The 20,765-nt window shown below is 27.2% G+C and overlaps 1 protein-coding gene across 1 annotated transcript in view; it reads right to left on the reverse strand.

Annotated features, from left to right (window-relative positions):
- Window positions 1-9,484, reverse strand: part of LOC132936578 (high affinity cationic amino acid transporter 1-like) — a 38,837-nt gene extending 29,353 nt beyond the window's left edge. The window contains exons 1-2 of the mRNA XM_061003319.1: window positions 9,340-9,484; window positions 2,816-2,892 (exon numbers count right to left, since the gene is read on the reverse strand). Coding sequence (XP_060859302.1) covers window positions 2,816-2,839 — 24 coding nt within the window. The 5' untranslated portion in view covers window positions 2,840-2,892; window positions 9,340-9,484. The remainder of the gene's footprint in view (window positions 1-2,815; window positions 2,893-9,339) is intronic.
- Between the last annotated feature and the right edge of the window lie 11,281 nt (window positions 9,485-20,765).

Raw genomic sequence — 20,765 nt, forward strand, 5'->3', positions numbered from 1 at the left:
ACAAAATGTCCACCAGAAGAAGTGCTTTGATTTCAACATAATATAGTATCTTATCTTTTAGTGAATTGGATCAAGATGGTACTTCAGTTAGGTTATTTTTCGATTTTCTCAATAATTATATAATGCCACGGGAAAAACCACAGACAAATTACAAAAAACCACTAAAAATAAGATTTTAATTTCTAACGCTTTGTTATTTTTTCATTGGTCTTAAGCTTTGTGTATCACCATAGAAACGAATATAATATTATAATATCAATTAAACCTACAGGCTCTAATAAATAATGACAATATAAAATATCCAGACTGACATATCAGTAAAAAATAAGTGATTACCTGCTTGCTACATAAAATATACGCGAAAAAAACTTCATTGCGAAACTAGTAGACTTACGATTAATAACTTTGCACACCATCTTAAATATTATACAATACAAATCATCTTGAATACAGATGTTCAATAGAAGTTACAACTCACATGAATTCTACAATGGAACACGATATAAGAAAATTATGACAGTATAACAATATATTAGCTTATCTGTCTACATATTTCTCTGAAGATTTTAATATTTATATTGTAGAACGTGGGCAAATATAATTTAGTATAGAAACTGAGATAATACCTATTTGTTATTAAGTTTAACCGATTGCTTTTATTCTTCAGTTAGAATAAAAACTTATTTAAAGTGCAGAAAATTAAATAAAATCTCAAAACATTATAAGCATGCTATTATTTTACAAAAATACATGCTGAGCGCCTAGGCCCAATAACATAGAGTTTTAATAGCTTTATAAACATGTTTATTAATCATAATAACAACGGTTTTTAAAAATGTAATACTACTATAAATTGTTGTGGTTCCCTTTGCGGCACAATCCCCACTCATTCACTGCATTCGATACAGTATGGGTGGGTATTCACACAGGCACACGACAGTGCGTAAGCATATTGCATCATGCAGTAATACACACGATTTTTCAATTCTATCTTCTACCTAAATTTACTAAAATAGTAAAATGAATCAGTTATAAACTAATAATTGTATGAACTTATAACTAATTAAATCTATTCAGAATTTCTAATTGTCGCTGGATACTATCTTGTATATAATATAATAGGTCGTATACTTGTAGCTATATGTTGCATATAATAATTATAGGATAAAAAATCATAACACTATAATAATATAATATAGGTACTGAAGGTACTTAGTAGGTACCTACTTATAACATGTATAATATAATTAAAACATATTCCTCATTTTGCAAGTGACTTAAACATTAGCAAACATGTATAAGCATTCTGTAGAAGATTTCTATAGCTGACAGGTATAATAACATGTGATATGATATGTTACATTGCTATACTCATAGTTACTTAAATAAATGCTTAAACTAAATTATTAATTTAAATTACAATAATAGCTGTAGTTTCCTAGTTATAGTTGTCAAATTATGTATACATACAAATAATAAACTATTAGCGGTACATATACTATATAGAGATTATCATTTAATAAAAAGGAAACTACAAGTTTCAAAAAAAAATCTACACGTATCGATAAACCTAAAATTAGCAATCATCATTATAAAAATACATAATGGTAGTTACTTAATATATTCACAATAAATTAAATTTCAATAACATTTTAAATTATCGTTGACTGATAAACGGACCCCAAGCGCAAAAAACCGGATTTTAAATCTTATGAGACATACCTACAACATCATTATTAATCTTATTTGATATGTACATAGGTAAACGGGATTGGCGCCATTGACTATTTACTCAATAAATCGTATACCTAATCTAAAGAAGTCTTCATACGATAACAGCTCAAGTAAATTTTTTATATAATTATTAATTATGTATTATTATTTTTCATATAACTTAGATAAAATATCTTTTTAATAACATTTTTTTGGACGTTGGTATATATTACTGTCTTGGGTAGTTAAGTAGTTATAATATAAAATTATTCTTTTACATAAATAGGCAGTAGAACGATCATCATCATTATCATGAATGATTGGGGATATTTTACATCGAATATTTTAATTGATATAACATGAATATGTTTATTACAACACACTATACATAGAAAGATTTCAAAAAATACAAACAATTTCTAATGAAACGAAGTGTTTTTAAAATATGTGTGGGCAAAGAACTGCAGTCCATAATTCCGTTGATTCATCCCATTTAAAATGCGAAGAAGATGTCGATAACCCTAGACTTCTTGTTATTTCTAATCAAGTCAATGATTTAGTTTAGATTAAGATCTTGGTAATTTTGACTCGGGGCCTAGAAGACCTATTTTAAAAGTATGTAATATATATGTACATATATTCATTAACATTATACTACATAATTATACTCAGTATTGGCATTCATATTTATTTAGGTAGCTAGTTTGTAAGTAGTAAATGACAACATTTTACTTCGAAAGCAACTATTAACGACTATAGCTAAGAACTTCTAATCAATATAAATATTTATGTTAGTATTGACAATCAATATCGGGGGTGTGGGGTGAAGCCCCCACGAGTCGCTGATATCATTAAATTTAGCCCACCCAGAAATAAAGCTCTAGTGTCGCCTATGTGTTGAGTATAGGATAAACTGACCTCTACTGTAAATTCTGTTCAAAATTTACTTTAAATATCTTATCTTCAAATACAACTATTTATATTTACATTTACATTGTAATAGTTACTTGCTCTTAATTAATTAAAGTTGTCTGTTAAAATAATTGCTTATAGGTAAATTGCGAATTAAGATTATTCTAATTTTATGTATTCAGACTCTTACCGTATTATTTCGAAACTCAGCCATCTTAAAATACTGTCAAACAAACAAAACAGTTTGATTATGATTCCTAGTTCAACCTAGAACAAATATAAATAATATAGGTATTACTAATCGAGAGTTAGTTATATTAGTTAATAAAATATGTTCTTAGAGATAAAAATTCACATATAGTATAGTGTAATCGTATAATATCAAATATATTTGATAACTATGGGATGTGGGAATGAATTATAAATAAATTAAAATATCAATTATTATAACTACCTAATCATTTAAGTTTGTCTAAAATGTACCGTTTAATTTTCTACTGGAAAAGATGCGTGAAGTGTTCGAATTATCTTTTCGCACAACGTTATACCTACAAATGCATGATGACCACGAATTCGTAGGCTGCACTAACCTTATAAGTTATAAATCAATCATAACAAAAAATTTCAATTCTATTGTAACTGTATTCAAATAGGTAGATAAGGTGGAAAGGAGCTCTACAGGCCTCAGCCCTTCAGAATTTTCAATAGCTCTCTCCCTGATGGAATTGTATGTATATTTTATATCCATAGACCATTTAAATAGTAATCGGGCTACAAGACACTTAACTTTTGATAATGCTGGTCGTTCCACCCTCCCCCGATAAAATTAAATAAATTCAACCAAATATCTGTCTAGTTGATTGAACGAAATATTAAAACTTTACTTATTCGTTAGTATTATACCTATAAAGTTCAAAAGAAATAAAAGGTGGGCAAGTGGGTGTCGCTCTGCTGTACAGTAGGTTATAAGTGGGTTACTGTAATGTATGGTGTTACATTTTAATTCAATAATATAATATCATTTTATAAGAAAAATGATTCTGAGCGAAGACAGTCAGCTTATGATATATTGATATATACATTTTATCAAGTATAGGAATTGACAAAATATAAATTTTCATGCATCTACAGTAGTTCGTTTTTGAATTACAACAAAATAAGAAAATACATGAGAGATTGAGTGAATATCCAATCATGTAAAAATATGAACTTAAAACGCTCATAAAAATCGCTCCGCTCTGAATCTAAAAATGTAATTAGTTTTCTAAAATATTTAAGAATAAGAGAAAATATGTAAGAGATAGGTAGTTAACAGAAAATAATAACTTTTAGTTTTTATATAAACAAAACAGAATAATAATTATTTCCTCATGGTAATGAGTAATGACTAATATTTTCCTGTATTTAATTCTATGTTTAAAAATAACGATTATGCAAAACAGTTTTCGGTGGACGTCTCAATTACTTATAATAATTCTATGTTCTTATCACCGTGGAATGCAGTGGCGTCATTTCAGTTTTCAATAGAAGGGGCAAAGGTTTTGACCGGCCCGAATGGGTAAAAAAAACGGATCACTTCACTCGCAACCACATATTATCTACTTACATTTTTTATGGTACCCTTTTTATTAACTAGGTAAAAACGTTTTTAAATTTAAGGTTGCAAATATTTTATAAAAACAATTGTATACTTATATCAATTAAAAGTCTACAAACTATTTTGGCAATATTTATTGATAAACAAAACTATAAGTAGCTTATTAAAGGATATCATATTTTTTTATTTTTGAAATTATATCAAATGCATCATCTATAAATCAATTATACCTGGTTCATATATCTTTTATTATCTTTTATTCATATAATTTTATATTTTTATCCGCACCACCCATTTATATTTTTTAAGTCTTTTTTTTCCCAAATTAAAAGGTTAATGTAAAAACGTGTCACGAAAAAAATAAATGTTAATTTTGGTAGAATAAGGTACTCACTAAATTAACACAATACACAGAATAGTTAATAGTTTACCATACACGACTGTCGCAAGTTAACTGAAGTCTGGGAGTAATGTCAGTTAATAAGAGTGCCAATCGGAAAAGCTGGGCATTAACGAGTTAAAAGTTTTAAATTAAGTTAAATAACGAGTTACTATTTTGTTTACATAACTTCTAACGTAACGAGTTACATTTTTTTTCATGTTATTCAGTAACTTACGAGTTTATTTATTTTATTGTCACGTTATGTTATTTTTATTCTAAACCACATATGTATTAAAAATGTATTCAACTTTGTTAAAATTAATTTTATAAAAAAAAAAATAATAATAATCAGATATATTAAATATATTAATTAATGAATAATCAATTTTTATTATACACGTTCGTATACTTATTACTCTTTACCTAATCATTATTAATATTATTAAATAACACGCATTACATATTAATTATTATTATATTTTTATTCATTAATGGAATTACAGCGATAACTTGGTCCGTCAGTGCAAATAATAAAAACCCGCAATAGCATAAAGTTATAGTTCATCGTATTTACTATTTACTTATTGAAATAAAAGAACGAGCTATTTATGAACACTGTGGGACGCGGGTTGATTTTTATTTTTAAATGAACCACCCGACATAATATCTGGCCCGTAATAAGCAGACAAAACAGTTTGAAATTCTCTTGCAAAGACTGTATGTACTACATTTTTACGTCTAGATCTTAAAAGTGGACATAATAGTCATAAAGTCATAAACTAATAGGTAAACAAATAGTGTCTGTAGACTGTGTCACATGTGGTCGAAAATTGTTTTTCACAATTTTGTTTATATATTGCTTTATGTGGAGCTATGAGCTGTGTAACCAATTAATTATATTCTAATAAATTAGAAAATGCATTATTATAATATTTAGTATAGTTGTGGACTATTATAAACAAATACATAAAAATAATTTAATTATTTTGTTGTTAAAGTATAAGTACCTAACCTAACCTTACCTTTTTTTATGCAGTTATTAATTTTAATACATACATTTATTTAAACATTATAAGACGTTTATTCAGTTACTATATTATTTGTTAGTCTTAAAAGAAAGGTACCTAGGTATAATTATTAATTTTGTATGACAAAAAAAAGTAACTGATTTTTAACTAAGTTAAGTTACTTTTATTTTCTAATTAACTTTTAACTTTTACAAGTAAAAAAGAAATAAAGGAAACTTTTAACTTTAAACTTGAATTACATTTTTCTATATTAACTTAACTAAACAAGTTAAAAAAAAATTGTTAATTTGCCCAGCCTTGCCAATCGGTTGTTGTTTTTAGAATTTTTATTAATTTTAGACTATAGAAATAAAACTATATGGGATTACGATACTAATATTATGATTATTGTTGTGCATACAACGCAATATTATTTTCCTTTTCCTTCAGAAAACACACTCATACAAAACAAACATACATAAATCCATACCTACGTGCAATGTGTACGTCCCCGCTACGTCTAAATATAAAGATATTCCAACCATCAATTATTATAAAAATTTATCATTGTAACAATAACCTACTTACTATAATATTTTCTGATAATATTATAAAATAGGCATGTTGTTGCGCTAATAAAATATTATAATGGTAAAACGGCAAAAACTTGGCCCCGGCTTTTAAAATCAGACAAAGGGAAAATGCCCACCTCGCCCCCACCCCCTCTCCCACAATGACGCCACTGATAGAATGCATGGTCAAATGATTTCATTAACACTGAAAATTGGGAAGAATACAACTATGTATGTACTAACAATTAATAAAGTGTTAAAAAATAATACTCATTTAATCAAATTCGATTATAGCAACTCGTCTTTTAACACCCCGGTTATCATGAATAGAAATTGCCCAGTGTCAAACTATGGAAAAGACCTGGCGAAATATTTAGTCATTAGCGCAACTGGGGGGGGTAGGGGGCTAAGCCCTCCCCCTGACTAAGTTTTAGCCCCCCCCACAAATACCCCTATTGATTTAGATATAAGCCCCCTACAGGTTATTTTAAATAAATATTTTTGTTAGCCCCCCAGAATTTTAACCTTAGTTGCGTCTATGATTTATCGTTGGACATTGATGGACTAATCGTCCAGTCTAAAGGAGATACAAACGATCAAGATAATATATTATATTGACCATCAATGAACGACTAATGAATCTTAAAGTAATAACAATATTTTTATCTTAGTTTAATTTTAAGATTACAGTAGGTAACATTTTATTTTATTTTACCCGTCGCAATTATATTTTGTATACGTAGTTAATTGAGTAACTTTTTGTTAGGTAATAGGTAGGTAAAAAAAACAGTTGTTTTCAAAAGTAATAACTATTATTTATTATAACATGGCGTTTAGCCGTTTGTGCTCAACTGTAATTGTATAATAATATAATTTGGCGGTGACCTATACAATAATTATACAATATACATGCATTTACGTACTTTAGATAACAATGAAAAATTACTTTCTGTTAAATTCAAGGCTTAACAAAATACTTAAATTTTTTAAAGAAATATTCTTTTGTTCAAAATGTTATTGGTTTAAATTGTTTTGAAAGTTATTCAATATTTAATTCGGAGCAAGACTCCCCTTCAAAATCATGTAGAAAAGACATTTTATTAAAGTAGGCGTATAACTTTAATAAAATATCTTTTCTACATGATTTCTCAAAATGGCAAACTATAAGACTTGTGTTAGGTAACCTATACCTATAATTAAAACACAATTGTATTCCCGGTTTCACTCAATATTATAATTACAATATTACCAGTACATATGGCCATTATGAATAGTATAGAATACTACAGATCAGGGTTCAAATTACTTGGGCCCAGTTGTAAAACCCAGTAAAAAACCCAACAAACAAAAAATTTACAAACTTTAAACTACATATTAATTTTTATAATTTTTTAGTAACAATAAAAAACACAAATTAAGTAATAATAATAAAAAACTTATAAGCACTTTTTAATGTTTACTGGTGAATAGTAATAAAGTAATTAACTGTATAATATTATATAGGTAAGCACGCCAAACTTTTTATATTTCCTTATAAGTTTCTTAAATATAATAGTTATAAGTCTAGAGCTGTAAACTTAAAAATTTTCAAATTTTTTTTACAGAAGTTAGGTATACCGTACACGGAAAAAAATTTATTTTATTATATTAAATAATGTATTATACAATTCATATACTGATGTACCCAATAAAGATACAATTAATTCTAGATTCTAGATTTTTTTTTAAATTTATAATAGCAGAACAGCTACATTTTTAAGTAATAACATAGGTATATTAATCAGTTAACATTTTTATTTAATAAGTAAGTCGGTTAGTGTTTTGTGAATAAATGATTAAATGAAGAATTAGAACCATGGTAATGGTATTACAATGTATGTATTTTAAGAAAATAATACATTTTGAAAATTAACCAATGGCCTATAATTTAAAACAATAAATAATTACAAGATCCATATACAAAAATTTTTAAAAATGTTCATGAACATTTACAGCTCTAGGTCTATAACTTGTAGGTAATAAGTAATAACTAATAAGTTATATTTAAATTTAAATAAGCAATAGGTATATGTTTTAAAGTTTTAATGTTTAGGGAACTGCCCTAAGAAAAAAGTGTCGGGAATCGACATTCATTTGAAAATTATTAAAACCCATTAAAATCCATTATTACCCATTAATACTCATTTAAACCTAACCGGGTCGGGGTTTTTTACAAAAGCCGTGGGTTTTTAAACCCTGTTACAGATTGGTGTATCAATAGTTATAGTGTTGTTTTTCACAACATGCCTATACCTAACAGCCTGACAGTCAACGTAGTAGGTATAGGTGTACATTGTACATAATTTGAATATCATCGTATCAATATCGAATATTATCTTAAATATTATGTACCTAGCCACCTGTTGCTACCGATTTAAATTAACGTCGCGTACAATGGAGAAAAACTGCACAATTTTGCGTACCTAGCCGTCGGTGACTGATTTATAAAAACCGCACCCTTTTTATTTCTACTCCAAGACGATCGTTAAACAAAAACCTCACACTTTATAGGTTCATACTCTGCATACCATATAGCAATGAATTGTTTTAACCTACAGACAACACACCATTTTTCCGGATAGCACATTGTACAAAAAATAATTATCATATATAAATATAAAACAGTGAGGGGTGCTTTTAGTAGTAGATTAGTACTAGTGAATACCTATAGGTAGTAGGTACCACTAGCAGTCTTATACGTATCTGTAGTTTCTACCTAAGTGAAATATAAGTGTGATGAGTATGGTATATCGATTCAAAGTGTTTTAAACACACAATTTTTCATGATTTTTATTAGGATCGTATCGATTTAAAAAAAAAAACTTCGGGCATCGGATACCTGCCAATAGAACTGAAAGTGTATTTTGTATTTCAATTTTTAGAATAAATACAAATTAGGTATAAACATCTAATGAATATTAAATTTTAAAATATATCAATTTCAAAAATTATAAATCAATTAAAAATAAAAACCTAATAAATTTAACTAAAGTGCACAATATTTGGATATAGGTGCTAATAATTTTAACAAATCAAACCAATAAAAATGAACGCTTTTGGAGTGAACGACATTAATACGCAGTTATCTATTATAATATAATTAAATTAGGGTCTTACCAATTTCCACTTATGGCGCTCTTGTAATCGTTTCGGGCGTACGCACACGTGCTCGGGCAATTGTGTGTTTGCGGCGACTGACGTGTGTCTGTATAAGGCGACCGCTGCAGATTGTTGTGAGTTGGGACGAGCGGCGACGACAGGCGACGGCTACAGCGAATGTGCGATAGAAGTGGGAAAAAAACACCGATATTTACAAACAATCGATGTTATATCACCAATATATCGATAATTTATGATCGATGCTTACCATCGCTATATTACATCGTTTGAAACATCGATTTTCAGAATTCGATGTTGATTTTGAAACTATATAATTGTCCGTGCCTTCGGATGGTTATTTTCTAAACCTGGGTCAATTTTAAATACAAAAAGGAATAGGATAACATGTAAAAACTTTATAAGCTATTATTTACAGCCTTTATTAACACATGTACAGATAAGTGCTTTAGGCCGATATTTGTGGAGATTAAGTTATACCAGTGGTTTTTCTTTTTCCGAAACTTTAACTTAATTTTCCATATTAACTATTTCAAATTTTATTTCTTTAACGCACCGCAATTTATAACATTTTCTTATTTTATGATTTGAAAAAAATTCATGCGTGAGCTCCCCTTTAGTTGTCTATAGGGGTTGAACAAATACAAAACCTTACTTTGATAATATTAAATTATCTTAAAACAAAATGTAGGAAATGTTTGGGGGGACTATGGATATTTTTTGGGGCTTAGCCCTTAAAACCCCCCACTATTTGCACGTATGCACACTGTCCAAGTCTCAATCAATCTATTGATATAACTTGTATTAAAATTGATCCAGTAGATTTTGACTAATTTTCAGTCTATTAATTATTAGTAATTACTGACAGACATATAGACCATAACATTCAATTTCGCCTTATAAAGTCTATACATACGTTTAGAGCACCTTATATCTCCGCTGTATCCGTCTGTATCAGTAGCCAGTAGGTACCTACATATTACGATTGTTTATGTTGATTTTTCCATTTTAATATTACTATTCATATTTCAAAACAAAAAACTAGAATTATGTTATTTAACTAGTTTTACTAGGTAGGTAATATAAATATTTTAATACTAAAGTTGAACAAATTAATAGTTTAATAACTGTTCTATTCAAATTAAGGCTGCATACTAGTTGCGTCCCAATGATAACTAGGTACGAAAAAAGGTCTAATCCGAATTGCGGCCCAAGTTTATTTTGAGTACAGACGAGTTGCGGCCCGGGTTTTTTTAATTCAAGAATTCAAGAATTTAATCTTGACTGATAAAATATAATGACAGTATCCATATTTTGTTTCTATAAAAATTTAAAAATAATGTTGATTGATATTGCTGTACTAAACAGATTTGTACAGCATATAACTAACTTAAATAGCAGAACAAATATAATTGAAAAAGAAACATTTAATAGAAATGCTATGAAACAGTTAAAAGAAAACCAAATTGACAAACTTGAACTTATACAAATAATATCATACAAGTTTTTACCAGTACCATAATACCTACAAAGTTTACCAAATTATACTAACATTTTTAACTTCAAAAAATATCATATACGTTTTTACCAGATGCTACAGACAGTTCTAAGTCTGTATACAAATGTAACGGAAAATGAAGCTTTTTTAATTTTAATTTACATATTTCAATTAATTTAATTTCACAATTTTGGCCAAAATTAGTATGTAACCCAAAAAAACTCGGGCCGCAATTCGTATGCACCTCAAAATAATTCGGGCCGCAATTTGGAAGACATTTTTACCACGGGACGCAACTAGTAGCCACCCCAAATTAAATTCATACTATTCAGTATAAAATAATGTTAGCTATGAAAAAAAAACTGTTATGAATAGTTTAACTGAAAAATAATTTACAACATTTGAAAAATTTCTCATAGCTAAATAGCTCAAAAAGATTTAAAATAGCATTTTTCATAAATGTCACTTTTTTTTAATTATAAATCTTTTTTTTAAATTCGACCATTTCTCTTTTTTTACCTATATGAGTAGGAATTATGTTTCTTTATATTTTCAAATAGTCATGGTAGGTAGTAGGTAAGAATAACGTTTGCACTGTACTACACCGACTAATATGTATATTTTTTCTAATTCTACATCTAAAATTCTAAATTCTAAATCTTAATGCAATCACAATACGTGCACTCTGTGGTTATTGTAGTGAATTACTGAATGCCGTACCGATTAACTACTTGTCAGTAACAAGTATCAACTAGATATCCGTCCATATGATAATATAACACCAGGTTTTTATAAATGACAATTAATTTAGTTTTTTACACCTGTACTTAAAAAGATGAGAAATATGTCTTAAAAATGTTGAATAAATTATTAGATTGTGTTTCGCCTTTTTCAAAAGTCTTTATCGGAAACCAATTCGGATGTATGCCACCTACTTAGAATATCGGGAACCAATTCGGATGTCATTTTTCAGATATGTGAACCATTTTGTTTACAGTTGTATTTACAATGATGTGAGTTTTTTGAATTGATCAACATTTGAGGTAGGTGGTAAATATGCTCCGATTTTGGACATCAACGTTTTTTCTGATAGATAAGTGAACCTAGTTGGTGCTTGGGTCAAAATTGAAAATTCCCTGTACTTTTCAAAAGCGTCTTGAAGAGTGTGTTTTTGAATGTTTGGATTTAAAATTGTTTACGATAATTGATGTTTAGTGGTAAATTAACGAATTCCCATTAATCTATTTTTGATATTTTGTTGTAATTCATTAATGAATAAATATAGACAGATATTCTTACCAAATACTTACATTAGTATATTTACATACAAGGTAAATTTTTCAAATATTCAAACTATTTTGACTCTTTTTGAGCAATTTATCATAGGCTTGAGAAATTTTTCAAATATTGTAAATTATTTTTCAGTTAAACTATTTATAATAGTTTTTCTTTTCATAGCTAACATTATTTTATACTGAATAGTATGAATTTACTTTGAATAGAACTGTTATTTAACTATTAATTTGATCAACTTTAGTATTAAAATATTTATATTACCTACCTAGTAAAACTCGTTAAATAATATATTTCTAGTGGGCGATTGTAAACTCTCCCGGGTCTACTTCAGTACTACCTGACGGGACCATGTAAACTCTCCCGGGTCTACTAAGCTAGGGGAACATGCCCCCCCCCCTCGGTATAACTAATAACATCTTCCACATTGACAATTTCAATTTTTTCGCCTAATGTACAATAAATACGCCTAAATACAAATTTCCTTCGGGTAAACATAATATTGACCCGGGAAAGTTTAGACATTTCCTTCAGGTAAACATAAAGTTGACCCGGGAGAGTTAACTAGTTTTAAAAATCAGGAGAGTTTATCACCGCCTTTTCTAGTTTTATGTTTTGAATTATGAATAGTAATATTAAAATGGAAAAATTAACATAAACAATCGTAATATGTAGGTTACTTATAACAAAGTAGTCAAAAACAACTGGATCGATTTTAGTACAAGTTAAATCAATAGATTGATTGAGACTTGGACAGTGTACATAGGGGGGCTTTAAGGGCTAAGCCCCCAAAAATATCCATAGTCCCCCCAAATATTTCCTACATTTTGTTTTAAGATAATTTAATATTATCAAAGTAAGGTTTTAGCCCTCCCCCCCCCCAAAAAAAAAAAAATCCCAAACGCTATTTGTGCCTATAGCTGTGTGTATACCTTATTTGTTCAACCCCTATAGACAACTAAATGGGAGCTCACACATGATTTTTTTTCAAATCATAAAATAAGAAAATGATATTTGTTTTGTTTATAGGATTGCCATTAGTTACAAATATTTAATAATAATAAAAAATTTTGTACGCGCAACGCCAGGCAGAACAGCTAGTAATATTACACCTATATACTTGGCTTACGTTATGTTTCGCACTTATCAATTATATTTAATTACATTTCGTAATTATATACTACTCGTATAGCACTATTGTGGAAAATTATATAATGCATTTGAAAGTACACCTAGATATAGCATTATAGCCATCTAGGTGACCAGATAAATTCATCAGGCTCGTATAAGCATTGTCATAGTACCCAAACATTAACCACCTACCAACCTAAAATACCTAGCATAACTCACTTTACTGGTGGTAAACTGGCAAATACTAAATTGTACGTTTCACCTCTAGAAACAAATTGAACATTATATGTTGATATGTAATAAATCTTTATTTAGAGCATAATTTTGTCTAGAATCTTGATTTTATTTATACCTATTTAATAACACTGTAATAACACTATAGTGTTTGATTTGATAACTATATATTAAATAAGTATTTTAACGTACATTCCTGGGTTAATTGTTATCAATTCACTTTAAAGTAATTTGTTGTTAACAAGAACATTGTATTTGTTTTCAGAATCAAAAGAATCTGTAGCTGAAAACTCGACAAGATTAGTATTTTTAATGGAGGTTATTTTAATTATGAATATAGCTATCGATTACATAAATATACGAAATGATACAAATCAATAAGATTGGACAATTTTGTGCATTTACGATAAAAAAGTAACAAATTTAAAATAAAGAAAATCTAAAATTTAAATAACCGGGTAAAACATGGTTCCGCACGGCCCTTATCAGCGAACGGAATTTTCACATTTCAAGCCACACGATTCCGCACGTTTTGAACCAAGAATTTAGGACAATGTTGCCAGATCTTTATAAGATTACATAAGTTAGTAGGTATTTGACTATTTGACTTAGTTATAGCGTTTCATACTGTATACATCACTAAATATCTTTAAGTTGACAAGACTTGGATACGCTGTTTTGCCAAACATATTGCGACTATATCAAAAATATTAAAATGTATTGAGTTTTGTTTTTAGTGTGTTTTTGTTTACATGATATTTATTACTTGGCAAACATTTTATGTACCTAACTTTTATATAAATACCTTAATTATCGCTGTTGTGGTTGTACGTTTTACGTTGTACGTTATTTTACTTAGGCGCCGAATCGGTGACTAATAATGACTCGTAATTTTAATATAGGTAAATTGCGGAGCGTTATAGAAATTAAATTTTGAAATAGTCAATATGGAAAATAAAGTTAACTGTTAAGTTTACTTGATTTCAATCACAACAAAATTAGGTATAAATATGCAAGGCTGGACATTAACGAGTTAAAAAATTAAAGTTAAGTTACTTTTAACTAAGTTACTTAACGAGTTGCTTTTTTTCTAAGAAGTAACTTCTATCCTAACGAGTTACTTTCTTTTAAAGTAACTTCTAACTTAACGCGTTCATTTATTTTATAGTCACGTTAAGTTATTTTTTTTTTTGTACGAACCCTAAAGATTTATTATAGCATTTTGTGTAGTAAAAAAAAAATGATAATAACAATAATTATTATGTTAAATATAAATTATTCTGCTATATATTATTATGTATTAAATATTATAGACTGTCGAAGGGTTCTGCACTATGTCTGGATTTTAAAATAACGTATTTAAATACAAGTAGAGACCTACCATTGATTAAATATACTATAATATTATAGTTACTGTATATTTAAACAATGTAATGGAACTATGAATGTCAAAATAAACTAAAATGTCAAAATATACGAAACGATTTATGAGAAATAAAGAATAATATTTTATATTATTTCTTATTCACAGAATATAGTATGTCTAGATATTAAAGATTAATGCCATGCGGGTAATTATTATTTAGAAAAGAAAAACATATATTATCCAAATCCAATATCCCATATACGTTTGTAAACTGTCAGTTTTAATTAAAATTTGTTGTATTCGCTTGTGTGCTAGTAGCCAGCAGGTAACAGTGAACAGTATTTAATATTTACAACTAACTATTATTTTGAATTTTCTTAAACAAATCATAAAGTATAATAATAGCCAATATATAATGAGTTAGGTACCTAGTTGTTAGTTGTTTATTTAGCCATATTTCATGAATGTTAATGTATGAATACATATTATGCTGTTAATGTCCATGTTATTTTATTTTTGATACTGCTGTTATCATTAGATGCTGTCTACAAAAACTATGGTAAAATAAAATAATAGTTTATGTTTAATTAAATATATCATTCTTAATAATAAATAGCAATAATTAAAATTAATTTTATAAATGTTTGTATTTAGACAAGTAATTATTTTATTAACTGTTAATTGAACAAAATTTAATACTATACAAAATACATTTATAATTAATTTGATTATTAATACTTAGTTGGTAATAACAAAGTAAAATTTAAATGTTTTAGCATCACTTTGGAAAACTTTTAGGTAAAAAAATAAAATAGGTATAGGTATACAAATAATTTAATTATTTTGTTGGATTTCATAATCTATAAATAGGCACCTACAGCAAAACACATTTTTTTAAGATATAAAGACCTATATTATAATATTATGTTATTTGTAAATCTTTAACATGAGGTGTAAATAGTGTAATTATAAGTTTTATATGAAAAAAAAAGTAACTTATTTTTAACTAAGTTAAATTACTTTTTTTTCCAACTAACTTGTACTTTTAACAAGTTAAATAAAAAAGGAAAGTAACTTTTAACTTTAAACTTAACTTAAATTTTTCCAAATTAACTTAACTTAACAAGTTAAAAAAAATAGTTAACTTGCCCAGCCTTATTGTAAATATGTATCCACACTTAACAAGCAAGTCTTAAGTTTGCCTTCAACGTAAATCAAAATATATCAACGTAAAGCAATCACGGATGATGAAAAAGAAATCACGTATTACATAGATATAACAAATCAAACTAAAATAATATTCCTAAGTATAATTTAGTTAGACATTTGTATATTTCAAGAAATGGAGTGCCACAATCATACCAGCGAATAGCGATTACCGCATTAATTTTGATATTTTTATTATTTTTGTACCTACATAAAATACAAATAGTATTAATATTCTGACCATTATTATTTAATAACATATTTTCAAATTAAAATAAAACCAAATTCTTATGGGCCATTGAATGTGGATGAGTTTCAATTTCAATTTTTTTTTTGCTGATAATTTGTTATACAGAATAGAGGGTTTATATAGGGTTCTTCATAAGAGTGGTATATACTGATTTCGTGGGTATATAACATTTTGGGTTTATATAGCAACCTTCAAACAAATTACAATTTTAATACATTGTGATTACGTCTCACGTAATACGGTCATAGGATACTGTAAGCATTTTTAAATTTTCCTGAAATTTTATTTTTGAGCGGGGAGGTGGTGGCATCATCTCAGCACTCCTGGTTACGCCACTAACAATAACCGAAATTAAAAAGGTGGGCAAGTGGATGTCGCTCTGCTGTACTGTAGGTTACAAGTGGGTCACTGTATAATGGATGGTATTAAATTTGAATTCAATGATATATCATTGTATAAGAAAAACGATTCTGAGTGGAGACGATATGTCAGTCTAGGTATAAGACATATTATACACTTATCTATGGTATTAAAAAAAAAATTGACCTATAATAAATTCCAAATTAATCATATCACAATATCCATTAGGTACATATAACGCGTTATACATCAACAACAAACCGTGATACTATCATCATAATATATCGATGAAAATATTACAAATTAGAAGTTTCAAGTGCCCACGAATAATATTATACAATCACAACAAAATAACTAAAATAGTTATTCTAGGTTTTTATGTAATTTCGTCCAAATTTGAACTTAAAATGACTATACAAATAAACTGTGCTTGTGTATTTTTTAGATTTTTTGGTAACCGAATTATCTATTTACATGGAATCTTGTTTTAAATTTTCAATCCTTAGCTATAAAAACTGAACATTTTATAATTTATTAATTACAATGGTTGATAATTTTCGAGATTTTGATAAATTCTGTCCAAATTTGATCTTTAAATGCTTATAAAAAAAAACTGTGCCTATGTATTTTCAATATTTTTCAACTGCTATTGTAAAAATATATCAGGAGTCTTGTATTAAATTTTTACACTTTTTGGCCCAACAGATAAAACTTTATTGATATTTATAGAAAAAAAAACTAAAAAAATTGAAAACTGAAAATGCCCGTAAACAGCTCAAAAAGTGTCAAAATATTTTCAAAATTGTATGGTGTATAGGAAATGCTAATATAAACATTCAGTGAAATTTTCATGTATCTACAGTTATTCGTTTTTGAATTACAAGAAAATAAGAAAATCGGTACATGAGAAATCGAGTGAATATCTAATGTTGTAAAAATATGAATTTAAAACGCTCATAAAAATTTAATTTGACTTTCTTGTAGAAATTTTTTTTTTGATAAAGTTAGACAAACTTATGAGGAATCTTGTATTAGATTTTAAAATCTTAGATTTAAAAAGAAAATTTTTTATGAATTTCTAACTCAAAATAATTTGCAAATTTTCGTGATTTTTCCGTATTTTTTCAAGATTTGAACTTTAAACGTGTATAAAAAAAAACTGTGACTAAGGATTTTTAATTTTTTTCATCTGCCTTTGAAACAATAACCTAGGAGCCTTCTATTAAATTTTCAAGCTTTTTTACCCAACAAATAAAATTTTATTGATATTTATAGAAAAAAAATTTAAAAAAACTGAAAACTGACAATGTCCGTAAACAGTTCAAAAAAAGTCAAATTATTTTCAAAATTGTATTGTGTATAGAAAATGCAAATATAAACAACCAGTGAAAATTTCATGCATCTACGGTCATTTGTTTTAGAGTTACACCAATAACCAAAATCGATTTTGTTAAAAATCGATTTTGCGTAAAAATTCCCGTTTTTCCTTAATTTTTCTTTTGTTTTTCACATCGCTTTTGAAAACTACTGGGAAATTAAAATTTTGACCTCTTCAATGCACCAACGATATTCACTTTCCCATCGAACAAGATACTGAAGTCGAAAATCGAAGCATTATTTCGACTACTTATCGTGTACACAGACACAAAAATAAAAAAAAAATAAAAAAAAAAATAAAAAAAAATAAAAAAAAAAATAAAAAAAAAAATAAAAAAAAAAACACACATCATTGTAAAATCAATACATTTATCGTTTCACTCAGAATCTAAAAAAGTTTGGTTGCAATTGATTAAAGTGCATCATACGAAAGAACGCGCATTTTGACCGGTTTAGTGTCAGTGTGTTTACGCGTTTCAATTATTGGTGCCTATTTTTGTTATGCGAGGAAAACGCATTTTATATTGCGCGTTCATAAGGCGGGTATTCTACGGTCGGTGTTTTGTGGTCAGTCAATAAGCTATCCATTTTGATAACGTATGTAAAAACTTAGTTGCCATATTTATTTGAATAATTAAATTTACAAAATAATAAATAAATGATAGCCATAATTTTTTTAAGTGATTACAGTATTTATTTTTGAGTTTTTAATTGACTGTTAATGTATGGTATGTTCAATTTATTTGTTATTTGATAATTATTTATATTTAAAATGAATAAAAAAGGCTACAAATTATTACATTTATTTATTTGTAAATACATAGGTACCTACGCGTTTTAATTATGTTAACCTTATTTTGTATGAGTAAAAACTCAAAATTCCAATGTATGTTTTCAAATTTGGAAAAATTAATTTTACAATAGTCGATAGATTAATTTTTAAATTTTCAAGAGTAAAGGAGGAGGGACCATTCATTTTATTTACACACGAGCCCGAATTGGAGTAGTTGCGGCACTAGCCACAATTAGGTACTCATCATATAGGACAAAAATATATATAGAATAGATAAGTGCAATAGGAAAATTAATCTAAACACAGTTTATTATAGTAATTATTTATTATTTAAGTTTATAATGTTTATATTTATTTTATTCTAATTGTTGTTTCCAAGAAAAATTAGATAATATTAAGATTAAAAAGGTGGGTGAGTGGGTGTCGCTCTGCTATACAGTAGTATACAAGTGGGTCACTGTAATGGATGGTGTTAAATTTGAATTCAATGATATAATATCATTGTATAAGTAAAACGATTCTGAACGAAGACAGTCAGTCAGCCTATGATATTACTAAGGAAGGCTGGGCTAGTTAAGGATTTTTCTTAAGTTAAGTTATTTTAAAATAATAAAGTTAAGTTACACGTATTTTTTTTTCGTTAACTCGTTAAGTTAAAAGTTAACTTTGAAAAAAAGTAACTTAACTTAGTGTAAAGTTAAAATTTACTAATTTGTAAAAATAAAAATTCCAGAAACATAATATGGTTTATTAGATAGTTTTTCTTTATGCTCGAGAAAATTACTGGGAAAATTTAAAATGACACATCAAAGTAAAAACCCATTCAAAAATTTGCATTATTCTTCGGACGAAAATTAACTTAATTTAGATTTACTGAAATAAAATTAACTTGAAGTTAACACATTAATCTTGAAAAAAAAGTAACTTATTAAGTTAAAAGTTAATTTGAAAAAAAAGTAACGAGTTAATTAACTTAATTTTAACTTTTAACTCATTAATGCCCAGCCTTGTTACTAAGTATATTTGATTATATTATTGTGAATAAAGTAATTTATATATAACCTAACCTTGTTGTAAAAATCCTTAACTATAAAAGTTGAAAATATTATAAATTTAAAAAGTAATCTTGTATTACATATTCAAATCTTAGATTTAAAAAGAAAAATTTTTATGAGTTCTCAACTCAAAATAATTAGCTAATTTTCGTGATTTTTTCGTATTTTGTCAAGATTTGAACTTTAAATGCTTAAAAAAAAAAACTGTGACTAAGGATTTTTAACATTTTTCAAATGTCATTGTAACAATATGAAGTAGGAGCCTTGTAAATTTTCAAGCTTTTTTACTCAACAAATAAAGTAATATTGACATTCACATAAAAAAAGACTAATAAAATTGGAAATTGAGAATGTTCCTAAAGCGTTCAAAACAAATCAACATATTTTGAAAATTTGATCGTGTATAGAAAATGCGAATATAAACAACGAGTGAAATTTTCATGTATATACATTCATTTGTTTTAGAGTTATACCAAAAACCAAAAACAAAGTCGAAACTCGATTTTGCGTAAAAATTACGGTTTTCCTTAATTTGTTTGCTGTTTTTCCCGGCGCTTTTGAAAACAATAGGAATTTTGACCTCCGGGACGCACCAACTAGATTCACTGCCCAAATGGCCGGTAATGACAGACACGAAAATTAAAAAATTAAAAAAATTAAAAACAATACATTCATTGTTTCGCTCAGAATCTAAAATATAACATATTATTTAGACATTATATGATTTGAATATTTACTATATTATACTCAAATTATAATTTCTAATTATATAACACAATAAATTGTAAACCAAATGTATGATTACGTTTTAATTAATTTGTAATGTCAATTATATCTAGGTATATACTACAAATTACATGGGT

This window comes from Metopolophium dirhodum, chromosome 1 (assembly GCF_019925205.1).
Source record: "Metopolophium dirhodum isolate CAU chromosome 1, ASM1992520v1, whole genome shotgun sequence".
NCBI lineage: Eukaryota > Metazoa > Arthropoda > Insecta > Hemiptera > Aphididae > Metopolophium > Metopolophium dirhodum.